This window comes from Caretta caretta, chromosome 10 (assembly GCF_965140235.1).
Source record: "Caretta caretta isolate rCarCar2 chromosome 10, rCarCar1.hap1, whole genome shotgun sequence".
NCBI classification, from domain to species: domain Eukaryota; kingdom Metazoa; phylum Chordata; order Testudines; family Cheloniidae; genus Caretta; species Caretta caretta.
The window spans coordinates 13,169,697-13,184,721 of NC_134215.1; the positions used below are offsets into that span (position 1 = coordinate 13,169,697).

Sequence of the window (15,025 nt, forward strand, 5' to 3'; positions counted from 1 at the left end):
AAGGTGCCACAAGTCCTCCTTTTCTTTTTGTAATCTTTTACTGGCTCAACTTCTGTTGGGGAGAGAGACGAGCTTATGCACTACACAGAGCTGGTCTTCAGGCCTATTAAGGGCAACTTGCTCTTTCTTGGTACCAGGCTCCTCCTGAGAGAAGCACTTAAACCAGCCATTGTCCAGGCAGCATCTCCCATCCCTTTCCCAACGCGGGCTCCAAGCTAAAGACTAGCAGCCTAGGCCAGAGGCAGGTGCCACTGGGGCCGCAGGAGAGCGTGCGCCCAGAGGCAGCAGCACCCACCCCACGCCAGCTGTGCGGCACGTGGTTTGGGAGGGGGAACGAGAGGAGCCAGGGCAGGGCAGGGAAAGGGCAGAGGGCTGGGAGGAGCCAAGTTCCTGGGGCCCCTCCCCCTGCAGAAGCTGAGAGCCCGGCTGTCTCAGCGCACAGCGATGACGTCGACACGGTGCGCGCCCCCCCCCCTGCACGCGGGCCGGCCCTCTCGGAGCGCACAAGCGCGTAAGTCCGGAGATAGAGGCGGGTTTAAGACAAATCTGGCTTTCTATTGGTCACTCTCGTGATTGACAAAGCGAAATCCAACGAGGCTCCCTCGCTGGCCTTCGGGAGCCAATGAGAGAGAGGGGGCGGTCTGCAGCGCCAAGCCCAGGGCTGAGTTAAATGTGCTGAGGCGGGTCTGACAGGTGCGTGGCGAGTGGACTGAGGGAGTCCCAGCAGGCGTCCCCTGGGGGGAGGGGGGCTCCTATTCCAAGTCTCTTTGGGGCGCAGAGCTCCCCGCCTGAGCCCCCGGGGGGCGGTCGCTGCCGAGGAAGCCTGCTCGGCTGCCCTCAGCCGGAGGAGCCTGCGGAGGGGGGGCAGTGTGGGTGGGTCCCCGTAGGGCCTGGTGGGGCCAAAAGGGGCTGGCAGAGCCTTGTGGGGGAGGAGATTCCTTCCGCCGGGACCGGGGGGACGGGCACTCACCAGGGGCAGGGGGTAGGGATGCTTAGAGCCCTTCCCCTCCCCCCCCGACTCTGCTGTGTTTCGGGTGCCCATGCAGCAGGCGGTGGCCTCCTCGCGCTGGGTAGTCCCGAAGCGCTGCAGGAGGCTCTCTCTGCCTTGAATCTGCGGGGTGGGCGGCGGCGGCAGTGATGCCCAGCTCCTGACCCAGCAGGCGGGGAGCTCTGCTCCGGTAGCATCCAGATTCCCGGGCATTGCGTGGTAGTTTGGCAGAGCGAATTATTCCGTCTCCTCGTGGTTGCATAAGCTGATTACACATCAGGCCCCGGTTAGGATGCTCAGCGGACTGGGAGGTGGGCGGTGCTGGTATATTGGCGTTCAGTCCAAAAAGCCTGGCGTATTGTAATTGACGAACACTCAGTAGCGGTGTGTCGTGTTATAGTGACAACAGCTCTTACTACCTGTGTACTGAAAGGAGCCCCGTGAGTAACCATTTAAGGTCTTTGTCTGTGTTGCTAATAGATCTTGCTGCTCAATCTGTGATTAAATACTATACAACTGTAAACTTCCTTTCTCCCACACCCTTTCTAGTGCCTGCTCACCGTTTGGGCCCTTCACAGGGTACACAACAGCCTGAGTCACAAACAAGTAACTGATAAATATGGTATAATTAAAATCACTAGTAGCTGACCATCTGAGGGTGGCTGGATATTCTCTCTTCATGCCACACTGCTGACCATAAAATAAAGTTGGTGTTTCACTGTATTAAAGTTACAGTTACTACTAGATTAAACTGAAACCATCAAATATTACTGTAAATATTTTCAAAAAAAGAAAAGGAGTACTTGTGGCACCTTAGAGACTAACCAATTTATTTGAGCATAAGCTTTCGTGAGCTACGGCTCACTTCATCGGATGCATACCGTGGAAAACACAAACATCTTCTGTATTTTCCACAGTATGCATCCGATGAAGTGAGCTGTAGCTCACGAAAGCTTATGCTCAAATAAATTGGTTAGTCTCTAAGGTGCCACAAGTACTCCTTTTCTTTTTGCGAATACAGACGAATATGGCTGTTACTCTGAAGCCCCTTAAATGTTTCAGGTTGATGGTGTGGCTTAAATGCCTCTATGTTTTAGTCATTCTCAGCTGCAATTAATGCATCATAGATGTGGTTGTAGCCAAATGTAAGTTAGAGCAATCCATGAGGACCAGACCAGTGTCTGTCTGGTGTCAGATCCAGGGCTATCTTGGAATCTCTCCTGCATCCCCAGGCTGTCTGAAATGAAATGTAAAATAAGTACAATATAATTCTCTATTTAAATACGTTTTCCCTTCGCTCATCATCCAAAATTGAAACATTTAGAGCTCTTTACATAACACAACTAAGTTCTCCAGTTTACTATTTAGGCCTACCACTTGTTTGTACATACTCATTTGTTATTTATTTATTTATTATATTTTAGTACTTTTCAAAATACCCAGTCCTAATTGAAGCCAATTAAGTGCACATTCAACACTTTGCCTAATATGAATTTTGACCAAGCAATTCCAAATGTAGTAAATTATACTCCCAACTGATGCTAAGTTGGCTGGGGAGCAGGTGTTTTAAAAATTGATAAAATTCTATACTTATTCTCCTTTCTTCTGTGATTTGACTTCCACAATTTACTGCCATTTTGATGCAATTCATTGTGTCCCAACCTCCTTCACAAATGGATTTGGGGTAAACATTTGGATTAACTCCACTCCAGTGTTGTTTTCCTGCATTGTACAGTAATTAGCTCATACTGAATTGTAGCTGAAATGTATCTTTCTGTGTCTGTCAACTAATTTCAGAATAGAAAAGAATAAGAAAAACACAGAAATGAAGGAAGAAAAAAGGAGGAAAAAATCAAAACGGCATGTGGCAGAAAATGAACAACCAGTCCATGAAACTGAACCGAAGAAAAAGAAACAAAACCTGGAGGTAAATGCCCAAGAATGAATCTGTTTGTTTAGTTTGCTGGTACGTTGGTAATTCCAACACTACAGAAATAGAGAGGTACAATACTGGATCTGAGTGCATTATTAGATTGAGTCCATGATGCATCCAGAGTAAATGAAATTAAAACATGAATGGATCCATGGGCAGCTGCTCTCCAGGCATGTCTGTTTTTAAAGTGTATAACAGTGGCCTAAGTATGTGATCACTGCCTGTATAGGGTGTTAATATGAAAGATGTCAGGTAGGGTTTAAAGGTGAAATGGGAACCAAGTGGCTGTGATTTCTCTGGGATAACATCAGATGGGAAGGTGGTCTTAGGCTGTGCCTACACATAATTGTGATCACCCAGATACCATATTTGGAAAAATTTGAAAGATTTGTTTTGAAAATCGTGTTGCATTAAAGATGATGTTTGTGCTCACTGCAGTGATGGAAACTTGTACTTTCTGACTGACCAGAAGGTGTCAGCAGCCTCTTCACATATAGAGCACTTACAAATTAATTTTAAAGGAAATGAATTTAACAGCATAACAGATTCCAGTAAAAAGTAACCCCCACCTGCTGGAAACTTTTTTCTTTAGCGCACTACTACATGTCATTGTTTCTTGCAAAAGCAGAGTTGCAGAATTGTTCTCGCTGGAGTGGTATATGAACATGGCATTCCTGTTCAGCTATTATGAGGAGAAGCAATACTTCAAATGCCATGTATTAAAATCTAATCTCTTTGGTGGCACTTTAAGAGTCAGGCATCAAAGTTCAAGTTCTTACGTTTATCAATTAGTGCTTATTGCCTCTGCAGTTGGGTACTTTGCGTGAATGAAATATTCGAATATAGATCTGCAAAGACTATGTGTAAGCATTCAGGTCCTGCCAATCAAATAATCCAGAGATCAAGTATCTTAATATTGTAGATCAGAGAACAGGAAAAAAAATCCTGCCTTTCCTCAGGAGCTCTTGAAGTCTTAAATCCTGATCCTGCAAACATTTATGCATGTGCTTAAAGTTCAGGGTTTTAAGTAGCATTGATCTGATTCCCCTTCTTGTTGTCATTTACAGTAAAACTTGTGGATGTTGATCTTTGGCTAGATTTTATTTAGGCTCAGTTAGCAAATGGGACAAATATTTTGAGAGAGTTTCTTCACGTGTGAGTAAATGTCTCCAGCTTGTCTGAATATAGCTACTGCAACGTAGAGGTTATGGTATTGTGCCTATAAGGTTCAGAAAAGCTGTGAAGGCCTTGCAGTCTATATTTCAAATTAGTTAATCTGCCTCCAAGCAGACAGAGCGAGGTGTCGACTTCCTTCTACAGGAAAGTAAAATTGAAAGTAAAATTAGGGAGTGTAGAATGTATAGGTCAGGAAGGGGAAGGAGAAGTCATAGTTTCAATTAAACTTGATCTTTGATTATGAAGAGACAATCCTCCTCCTCTCTTCACACTACATGTCCCAAAAGTACTTTACTTTAGGGATCTAGCAGGATCCTTAACCTCCTTCAAGTACCCCGTAAAATGTACAGAAAAGTAACTCAAGAGCTGGGTGGAAATAACTCTTCAGGCAAAAAATTAATTGTGTGTGATTTGGAGGGAGAATGCTAAAGGCAATTTAACAGAATTTTAACTATCTATAGTCTGTCTGCACAGCTAGCATCGTATAAAACAAACCCCTCTCCCCAGACAGAGCTTATAAACCAGTGAAACTCAGACCTCAGTGGTTCAGAAGCCAAATTAGCGATCAACATTACCCCACGAGCCGCGATCGTCTGAATTCATTGTTTCATTTACTATTTTTATTTGATTTTATATATATATATATATATATATATATATAAACAAGATATATATACATAAATTAATTCTCACAGCAAAATGACTGACCAAGTATTATTTTATCAACTACAATTGTTAATAACATAGTAAAAGCATCCTGCTTGGTTAATAATTTAGATTGATTAATAATTAAATCACACAGTGTTTTAATATCAGAGCTGTAGGAGACACATTAAAGAGCCACTTATGGCTCACAAGCGTCAGTCTGAGTATCACTTGAAAAATCTTAAGAATGCAGAGCCATTCTGGACTGTTTGATGTCTTGTCTGATCAACTGTTGAGATACAAAAGTTAGTTTCTGCTCATTGTACAGGCTGTTGCACTGTGGAAGGAGGGAAATATTTATTAAAGAACAGGATCCTTAAATGCTATCTGAGAACATCACTAAGCATAACAGTCATGAGAATTACAGGAGTTAGTGGGTGGCTTAGATATGTATGCAGTGTTAGTTTTATGGAGCACCATATAAGGCCTATGCCAGGCTATTTTTTGGCATCAGCATTATAAACTGTAACTGTTGATACCAAAAAAGCATAACTTAGTAAACCACATTTTTACTGTTTGAAATTACTGTTGAGAGTAACAAATGTGAGATACATTTTAACACTTTGCTTCAAAAATGGTTAATGAATATTTTTGTCAGTTATTTACTGGACTTATTTTGGGGGAATGCCCAATTTAGTTAACATGGTTATTCTAAAGTAATACCTTTGTTCAGCAAACACTGTCAGAGGGTATGCAAAGTTTAGTAGGAAGTATGAGGTAAAGCAAGCATACTGGTATCTTCTGGTCTTAATGTGTGAATCTGTGAACTTGTTTTTTGACATCCTGAAATAAAGCTGTTAAAAGATATTAAACCTTCCAGCTTTTTAAAAAACAAGACAGTGAACTCTCTGGCCTTAAGAGCTAATTCTAAGCCAAATCTTCTATGACTGGTATGTTATATTTAAAACTGTGCTGTCAGTGATATTTTTTCCCCACAACTTACAATTTTTCTTTTCTTGGTGTTTCCCTGGAATCTCACTTTTGCAGTGTTCGTCTTTTATATTTGCGCTCTGTTTTGTTCTTGGAGGTTTACTTTGTTTAGGTTAGGGCTCCCCCCCACCAAAAAAAAAATTTGTAGCTTTTTTTTATGAAATCCATATAGTATTCGAGCAATAAAAACAGACAATGGGGAAAGACCTACTAAATCATTAAGTGTCGGCATGCAGGATTTTCATACGTAGGTAGATAGTTTGATATATTTATATTTGAATTTAAATCTAGTATTGCTTTAAAATAAAGAGCTGACAGACACGTTGCTAAATGTAGGGGGTGAGGGAGGGATCACCAAGAATTCCAAAAGAGTATCCAATAAAGCATAATGAACTGTGACTGTCGTTTAATGTAGTAGCTTTGATTCAAAGTGTGACTGTAACTTTTTAAATGCTTGAAGCAGAAAGGTTCTGACAGGGTACAGTTGTAATAAAGAACCTTATAAAGAACCTTGTATGGAGATACTTTAGTCTTTTTAAGCTAACAGATGCATAATATACTACTTTTGGCACTGGAGAAGTTTCACTGGTTCATTAAGTCACTATTTACCCGTGATTTACTTTTAGCTATTCCAGCAGTGCATTTTCAGGCTGCAAGGTGGAAAATGTAAATCTCTAATTGATTTCTGTGTAGAGCTGCAGGAGGGCAAGTTAAAATGTGTCTTCAGTGACTGGATTTAGTATTACATTGATCATTCTTTCATGACATTTGTTCCAAAAATACTTACTAGCATAAGGCTAAAGCATTCTTCTTTGGAACAAGTTTACTTTTCAGAGTAATCTTGGTGTTTTATTGATTTTTCATCTTCTTTTTTCCTCCTTTTACATTAAATGGCAACAAACAATTCAATTTAAATGTTTTCATGAGTGTTCTTAGAACTATAGTTCTAAATGACTTTACATTTCTGTAGTTGAGTTAAGTAGCATATTGTATATGTTTTTAGTCTTTGTTCAGTCCTGTGTTTTTACTAATAGTTTATCATGATGTTACAATTTTATTAAAATATTTAGCAGTAAATGCCACACATTTTACTATTATTTTTAATTTACCCAAACATGAACTTTACATGTCAGTTATTTTTTTTGTAATTTATCAGTATGATCATATTTTAAAACTGTTTTTACTTTGAAATTGTCATCCTCAAGCCATATAACGTAGAAATAATAGACATGGGGAAAATGGATTCTAAGTTGTACATTCCAGGTTGACAGTCATAATTTTACAGCACCATTTCCCCCAAATTAGCTTTTTAAAGTTCTCTGATACAGAAAAATTTCAGTCTACTGACCTAAGGATTTCAGTATTGTTTAATATGCCAGCGTTAAGTTCATTGTTTGATGACATGAGCATTGCATGTTGCATCATGTGTGTCCTTTTTCCCATTTGTTCACAAGAATGGGCCAGGCAAACAGAGAAGTGGGATGGCTAATGATTATCCATTATACATGTGCAAAATGCCTAGATTTCTATAGCAAGCATTTGTGTATTCTGTGGCAATTACTTAGTGTGTCTGCAGAATACCAGGTCACTCACAAATCACTTACCACGAATGTGCTTCTCTTTTTATATACATACACAAACAGTGGACAGGATTTTCAAAAGGGACTGTTGATTTTGGGTGCCTCAATTTCTGCATGCCCGATTTCAAGAGAGGTGTGCTCAACACTTTTTAAAAATCAGGCCTCTTTAAGGTTGTCAGTTTGAGGGAGCGCTGTGCTTTTAGACTCCTTTTAGATGAGCTCAAATGAACACGTTTGGGGACAGGTTTCACTACCTTCACACCTCTCTGGTTGCAACCATGTTCTACTGCTCCTAATCTGTGTCTCTGGGTTGCAGCTCCCATTTTCCCAACTGTCATAAACATGACAGGGCCCAACTGGGGTTGGCAGCAGTAAGCCACTGTTCCTCCGGGAGCCTGTGACAATGACTAATTAAAGTGACTCAAAACCAGCTTCTTCAAAACGAAACATTATTTATTCACCCAAGGGTACATGATATGCAAAGCAAAGGGTAAAAACAATAAAGGCTTCTACACCTACTTTAATCTTTCCTTGTAGATTTTTGTAAATTACATTCAGCCCAGTTACCTCCACAGACTGTGGGGGAGAGCCTGCTTGCTACAGTTTCCATGTGTCTCTTTCTCTGTGGGCAGGTCTACACTACAGCTTAAGTCGATCTAACTTAGGTTGCTCCAGGGTGTGAAAAAGACACTCCCCAGGGGCAATGCAAGTTACTCCCCTGGCTGGACACTCACAAGGCGGCTGGTCCCAAAGCACTAGACCAGTATACTCCTAAGCTTTCCTTGGACTCCACACAGTCTTTCTTCTTGGCCTCTCCAGCATACTTCCTGGGTACAAGCTCTGTCTGTTACCTCTTCCCAGAAAGGGGGTGTCTCAGTCTGGCAGTCCAACTCTCCTGAGACAAGTCTAGACCTCCCCTCCCTTCCCCCTGGCTTCTTGGTAGTTTATGTACACCCTTTCCCAGAGCTCCATTCTTGTTGGTGCTCTGGGTTTACCGTTCACCTCTTCAGGGTCCTAAGACAGTGAAGCAAATGGACACAGGCTTTGTGAGGGTTTCTAAACACAATTGCTCTTTACTTTATATTGCACAAAATAAGTATAGATCCAGAAAAGAATTTCCCTGCCTGCTTTTCATCATGATTCTGGAGTGTTCTCTGGGCTTAGGTCAGAGCCCTCTGAAGAATCTAGGATTCCCCCTTCCTGCACATAGACTCGGTGAGTCAGATGAAAAGCTTTCTCTCCTGTGTCTCCAGTTTCCTTCTTCCTTGGCTGGTTTCACAGATAAGACCCACTTCTCTGTTCTTCTCTTTTGCTAAGCTTCATATGTGTCTCTCTAAGTCTCCTCCCCAACCTCTGTCTCTGTGTTCTTAAAGGGCTTTGCTGACACCTGGTTTCTTTGTTCTGCTGTTTGAGGATTTTCCACTCTCCAAAATCAGGCTCTTACAGAGAACTTGAAAAAAAACTGGCTTTCCTCAGCCTTCAGCCATCGTGTTGTTCTGCCTGGGCCAGGTTTATTCATTAGTTTAAACCCTTTAAAAATAGTCTCTTTCAAAGATGGACTTGTAGGTGCAGCTTCCCTGCTCCTTAGCACGAGTTGCAGACAGCAGTATGCAGTAAAGACCGTCATAAGACATAAGGGTACAAACAGTTCATCAAACCAAACTAGAATTCGTAAGTTGTACATAGATAGATTTCCCAGATTGTCTCAGTGGTCTTTTGTCAATTTCTGTAGGGGTGACTCTACCACTTTTAACATAAAGATGTATAGTTGCTTACCATGAAATGTGACTAAGCCCTGGTCTACACGAGGGTGGAGGTCGACCTAAGATACGCGAATAGCGTAGCTGAAGTCGGCGTATCTTAGGTCGACTTACCTGGCCGTGAGGATGGCGGCAAGTCGACCGCTGCCGCTCCCCCGTCAACTCCGCTTCTGCCTCTCGTGAGCTGGAGTTCCAGAGTCGACGGAGAGCACATTCAGGGATCAATTTATCGCATCTAGATGAGACGCGATAAATTGATCCCCGATAGATGAATCACTACCCGCCGATCCGACGGGTAGTGAAGACCTGCCCTTAGCCTCACACCAAATCTGTGTAGTTGTTATGAAGACACTTGGAAAGAGAAATCAGCCATACCCCCTTGGGTATGAAATCAAGTTACTCTTCATTCCTTAATTTGAAAGATGCAGAGGTTCGTCAGGGAGATTACGTAGGCCCTAATGGTTTTCAGGGAAGAGCATTGATTTGCAATGTAAGAAAATAAAGTTTTGGAAAATGGCTTTTGACCTTTCTAGTACTATGTGAAAAATATTATCACTGGCTTGGTTAGAGGAAGAGGAAAAGAACCATCTTTTGAGCTCAGATGGTCAGAGGTAGCAGATATTTATTACTACAGAGATCTCCTTGAGTGTTAATTTTCAGGTTTGGTTCTCTTATCTCTTTATCTTCAATGTATAATTAGTTTGATTTTCTTTTGATTTTGATACTGTTAAGCATTCTGTAGCTTCCATTGGCCTTGCCACTCTTCCCACAGTACCATTTCTTATTCCAGCCATGTTTATGTGAGAGGCATTTGAAGTGCTTGTTTTCAGTTATCCAAGTGTTGCGTATGTTTATGGATTCCCTGCCCACCTCCACTTTAATTCTTAGCTGGCTCAGCATATCACTGCAAGAACAGCTTCTAAAAGCACCACCATGGCACTTACATTGTGCAAGTGTGGAACTACAAAGATTTGACTGTATTGTCTCTAATGGATCTTTAAGTCCTATTAAGAGAGACCTTGCTGTATCCAAAGGATGTATTAATCTTTTGAGTTTAATGATGGCAAAGACAATGTTTCTCCAACATTCTTTGAAGATTTATAGGGTTCAACAGAAGCAGGTGAAATTTTGCAGGAAGTAATCAGTCATTACTCAAGACTCAGAATTTAAACTAAGATCCTATAAAAAGTCATATTCATTCTGCTCCTAATTTAGTGGAGAAAACATCATTACCTCTTGTGAGACTAAGAAACATTCAGCCTTTTTTAAATCCAAATTCTACTCCGAGTAGGTAAAAGGATGCTAAATGTTACAGTATTTGTCGTCTCATAGCACTATTATAATCTGGTCAGGTTCTTAGTAAACAGAACGGAGTTGTTGCTGTCTGTACTGCAAATGGATGGGGAAGGAGGAATCAACATATTCCCCAAATAAAGACAGTCAGTGGGAAAGGAATTTTATTTTCAAGATTCCATATGGGAAATATAAACAATGAAGAATAAACAAGTAGTGGTATCCCTTTAATCAGTGGAATAGCATGCAGGTGCCCAAACAGTGAGACATCTATTTCCCAAATGGAAAAGGACAAAATCAGTAAGGAAAATATTTTTATTTTCAAGTTCCTGAGGGGTTATTACAAAGGCCAGTGGAGAGTTATTTCTATTAAATAGCAGCACAATAACAAAAACCCCATAAGTAATTGCTTAATGTCACTATTTTCAGTATAATGATGGAAAGATCTATGTATAAAGCTATATTCATTGAGCTGTGGAAATAAAGGCATGATATTGGTGGATAGCTGAAGAGCTACCTGTGTGGTGGTGGTGAACGTGTTGCCAGTGATTAGGTACCCTAGGTTACCGGTGGCAGAGTAATGAACATGTTTAATGAATCTGACAGACAATTAAGGTTATACTTTCAGGGGGAGGCTACTCTATCAGAGCGTATTCAGTCCTTTTGTCACCTCACTAATTCATACTAAAAGCATTGTGAGAGCTTAATGAGTTTGTCTGCAAATCATCTACAACTCTCCTATTCTTCTGCTATTCTATCCCCTTTAATATGAGGCTTATTTTGTAACCTTCAAAAGAAGTGTTTCCCCTTCCATGGCTTGTTATATTCTCTTTCTGTAACTGCAAGTGAGATGGTCCAAGGCGAGGTTCCTATTGCCTTGATACCGATACGTGGCTCATATCAGCTCCTATGTAAAACCTTTAGAAGCATTGCTGCATAGGGATGCTAGTTCCAGCTCTTCCTTCACTCACTCAGTCATCAACTACCACTCTTGATCCTGTAGCATATGCTTCAGTATTGTCTTCATTTCATTCTTCGCTTGTTTCTGGGGGGAAGTAGTACATCAGTCCAGATGTGCTGAGAGAGGGAGAATGAGTTATTTAAAAAATCTCTAAATTCTTTTGCTAAATTAATTCACAGTGTGTTTGTTTATTTTTTAAAACTGTGAAGTCTCATTGACACTGAAAAGTTTATAAAGAATATTAGGCCTTTTGTAAACAGACAAGTTCAAGAAAGTGCAAAAAATCTGTCTCTGAAATACTGCTATGCATAGATTAGCCTGAATAATTTTACATTCCTTTGAAAATTATTTTTGTAATGGTAAGAACATATTTCCCAGGAAAAGGGTATTCACAGCTGGGAAAACAGTTGCTACTTTGAAGATGGTTTTCCCAGGCAAACAGCTCACATCTCCAACTGTTTTTGGTATAAACATATTTAGTGTGCGTCTTAGTAATGTTTAAAGGAATTAAGTATTTCTCATTAGGTATTAACTGAAAAGCTGTTTCATTCTACCAGGTATTTTCTCTTAATCATGTTTGATTAGTTTTCTCTCTTTACTTTCATACAGTCATGACTACTTTCATGTAGTTAGCAAGCAGGGAGTTAAAATAATGGGGAGTGAGGTACAAAGCTCCCCTTTCTCTGCTATAAGCAGAGGGAAGGTTCCCTCCACACCACCCAGCTTGGGTAAGCGGTATTTGCTTACCTCATGGTTAAATTGCCAAAAGATGCAGGCCTTATCTACACTGCAAAGATAGCTTGATATAAGCTGCCTTGTGTTGATGTATTTGTGCATGGATCTACTCTCAAATTTGTCTCCAGCAGATGTAAGTGTCCTGCTACAGTGATGCTGTAAAACCATGTCCTTGAACAGCGTAGAGCCGTGGTCAACCTACTGAGGTTGACGCACTGTGAGTGTGGACACTGCATGACTTGGGTTGACCCTAACAGTCTTCCAGCAGCATTCCCCATGATAGTGACTACTCTGATAAACTCCACTATCCAGGGGCAACAGAACCTGGAAGCCTCCTCCCCCGTTCCCCTTTAAATCCCCCCCCCCCCAAGTGTTTTTGAAATGCCTTTTCCTGATTGCCCTGCTTAGCAAGCACACCTAGCAGCTCACCCTTGAAATGTGCAATGGCCCAACCAACTACGCTGGCTCCATGCACTAGACTTGCCCTTGAGCAGACAGGAGATATTGGATCTCCTGGGCCTTTAGGGAGAAAAGGCTATGCAAGCAGTGCTGTGGACCAGTCCTAGTAACGTGGACCTCTATGAGCAGATTGCATGGGGGATGCAGGTAAAGGGGTACAACTGGGATCAGCAGCAGTGCTGCCTGAAAGCAAAGGGACTTCTCCAGGGATACCACAAGGCCAGGAAGTGCAACAATAGATCTGGTGCTTCATCACAGACCTGCCACTTCTACAAGTAACTGCATACCATGCTTGACGGAGACCCCACCAGAACCCTGCAGACCACTGTGGATTCCTTGGAGGAACCCAAGACAGAGATCCCTGCCATGAACAGTGAGGAGAAGGAGGTGAAGAGAAGTGATGGGGGAAAACCAGCCATGGTGCAAGCCAGGACCTGTTTGAGACTGCAGTTTAGTCAGTCCTGCCTGGAGAGCATGGATGAGCCTGGTGAAAGGGAAGGGGACTCGGGTAAGTGTGCATGCATTTTTTCCTTACAATGTTTTAAGTTTAAAGATGGTGCCTGGCCCATCCCCAAGTTAACAAGGCAAAGATATCTACATTTCATTGTTTTATTTGTATGAGAAAAGGTAGAGGTACAACAAATAGAGGTGGAATTGGCAACTGCGTTGCATTCTCCTGTTGGATTAAGCAGGGGTTAAGGAGCTTCCGAGGACTTTGTTTATGTACATAGGGATGTCCCTTTTATCCTCCTGCGAGATCTTGATGAAGCTTTCACGGAGATAGTCTGTAACCCTCTTTCAAAGGTTTCTAGTTATGGCTGCATTATTTCTTCCTTCGCAGCAGGACACTTCCCACCCTGCTAGGTGATGACTTTGGTTGGCATCATTGCAGTAAAAAGGCTTGTGGCATGTGGCCCAAGATGGGTTTTGGATGCTAGTACACAGCTGTGTTGTCTGTGCTCTTGTGACCCTTAGGAGTTAGATATCAGCTAAAATCGCCTATGGAAAATAGCGTCCATACTCAGTGACATTGCATTATGCTTGTACTCATGGAAGAGGGACTGAAATTTTTTTGTTTCATGTAATAGAAAGTCCACACATACACCCTTGCCTCTGCTGGGCCATAGTCACTATGCGTGGTCCTGGAGAACAGTGCTGAGGCACTCCCAAACTGAAGTGTCAATAAGCATTTATTAAAAGCATTTATAGGAATAAGGGAAGGGAGTTCTGAAACTTATCTTTTCCTATCTCTTGTGACTGTAAATCCAATGGTACATCTGTGGTTTTTATCCACAGCTTCTGGTTTGGTGGCCTTGAGGAATGTCCTCTCCCTGCCAGCAGAACACCTGACCCTGATGAGGAGGAGAAAGAAGAGGACGAGGGAGGACATGTTCTACAAGATCCTGCAAGCCACTCCTGCATCGGACCGTGAACAAAGGAGTTGGAAGCCAATGTGACTGGCTACCTGGAGAAGGAAAAAGAACAGGAAAAACGTCCCAGGAGTCCCAACTGGACTAAGAGAGGGAAACGCACCAGGACATAATGGGTCTTTTCAGACAGGAAACACAAATGCTGCAGATCCAGGTTGACCTACAGGTTAAAAAATTCCAGACTCTCCACCCTTTGCAGTCCTTGGAGAACTCCATAGTCACTGATGCCTACATCCCCCAACATAACATATGAGGTCACGGGGCACAGCAAGGAAAACCACAGCTTCACATACACTGACCTGTGAGAACCATGGTTGCTGTATGTTTAGCCACAATGGACTACATTTGTGTACTCCAAGTGGACATAAATGTCCACTTCCTTTCTAATTTCAAATGTTCACCCCCTTTATTAAAAAAGATTGTAGAACATTGCCTGTGGTATTTTTTGCACATTACTTTCCTGCACTGTGTTTTCCCCACTAAATAAAATTTTGTTTTTGGGGAATCACATAATCTATCTTAGTTCACAACAAATATTGCAGAGGTAGTCAAAGAAAACAGAGCTTGTAAATATAAACCAAGCACCACATAATTCATAGCTGAAAGAAGCTATCCTGTGTACAGTGAACACACACAGTTCTTAACAGCACCCAAAGCTCTAGACCAAGAGAACACTCCAGCACAGAACACTACCATGGTTGATTGTTTAAAGTGATCTTTCAAACCCTCCCTCAACTACATAGTTCCACATTGGGTTCTTGTAATGGCCCTTGTATCTGGCTGTTCAAAGTCAGCAGACAGCTGCTCCCCCTACAGCCTGGCAGCGGCTTTCCCCCTTTGCCTCATAGATATTATGTAGAACGCAACAGGCAGCTATAACCGTTGGGATATTTTTGTCACTGAGATCCAATCTTGTATGTAAACCCGTCCAATGTGGCTTCAGTCTACCAAAGGCACATTCAACTGTCATTTTACACATGCTGAGCCGGTAGTTGAATCTGTTGAGGTGGCCAATGTATGGCTTCATAACTAGGGGAACAAGGGGCAAACCGGGTCCCATAGAATTCTTAATTGC

General features: G+C 42.0%; 1 protein-coding gene across 2 annotated transcripts in view; it reads left to right on the forward strand.

The window, feature by feature from the left end:
- The first annotated feature begins 542 nt into the window (after positions 1 to 542).
- Positions 543 to 15,025, forward strand: part of CHLSN (cholesin) — a 194,612-nt gene continuing 180,129 nt past the window's right edge. Inside the window, exons 1-2 of one of the 2 annotated variants that reach the window (XM_048867238.2) lie at positions 543 to 693; positions 2,786 to 2,915. In XM_048867238.2, the coding sequence (XP_048723195.1) occupies positions 2,814 to 2,915 (102 nt within the window). In that variant the 5' untranslated portion in view covers positions 543 to 693; positions 2,786 to 2,813. Of the gene's footprint in view, positions 694 to 1,020; positions 1,429 to 2,785; positions 2,916 to 15,025 lie in introns of those variants that run through there. The other variant, XM_048867239.2, reaches the window with a different exon arrangement.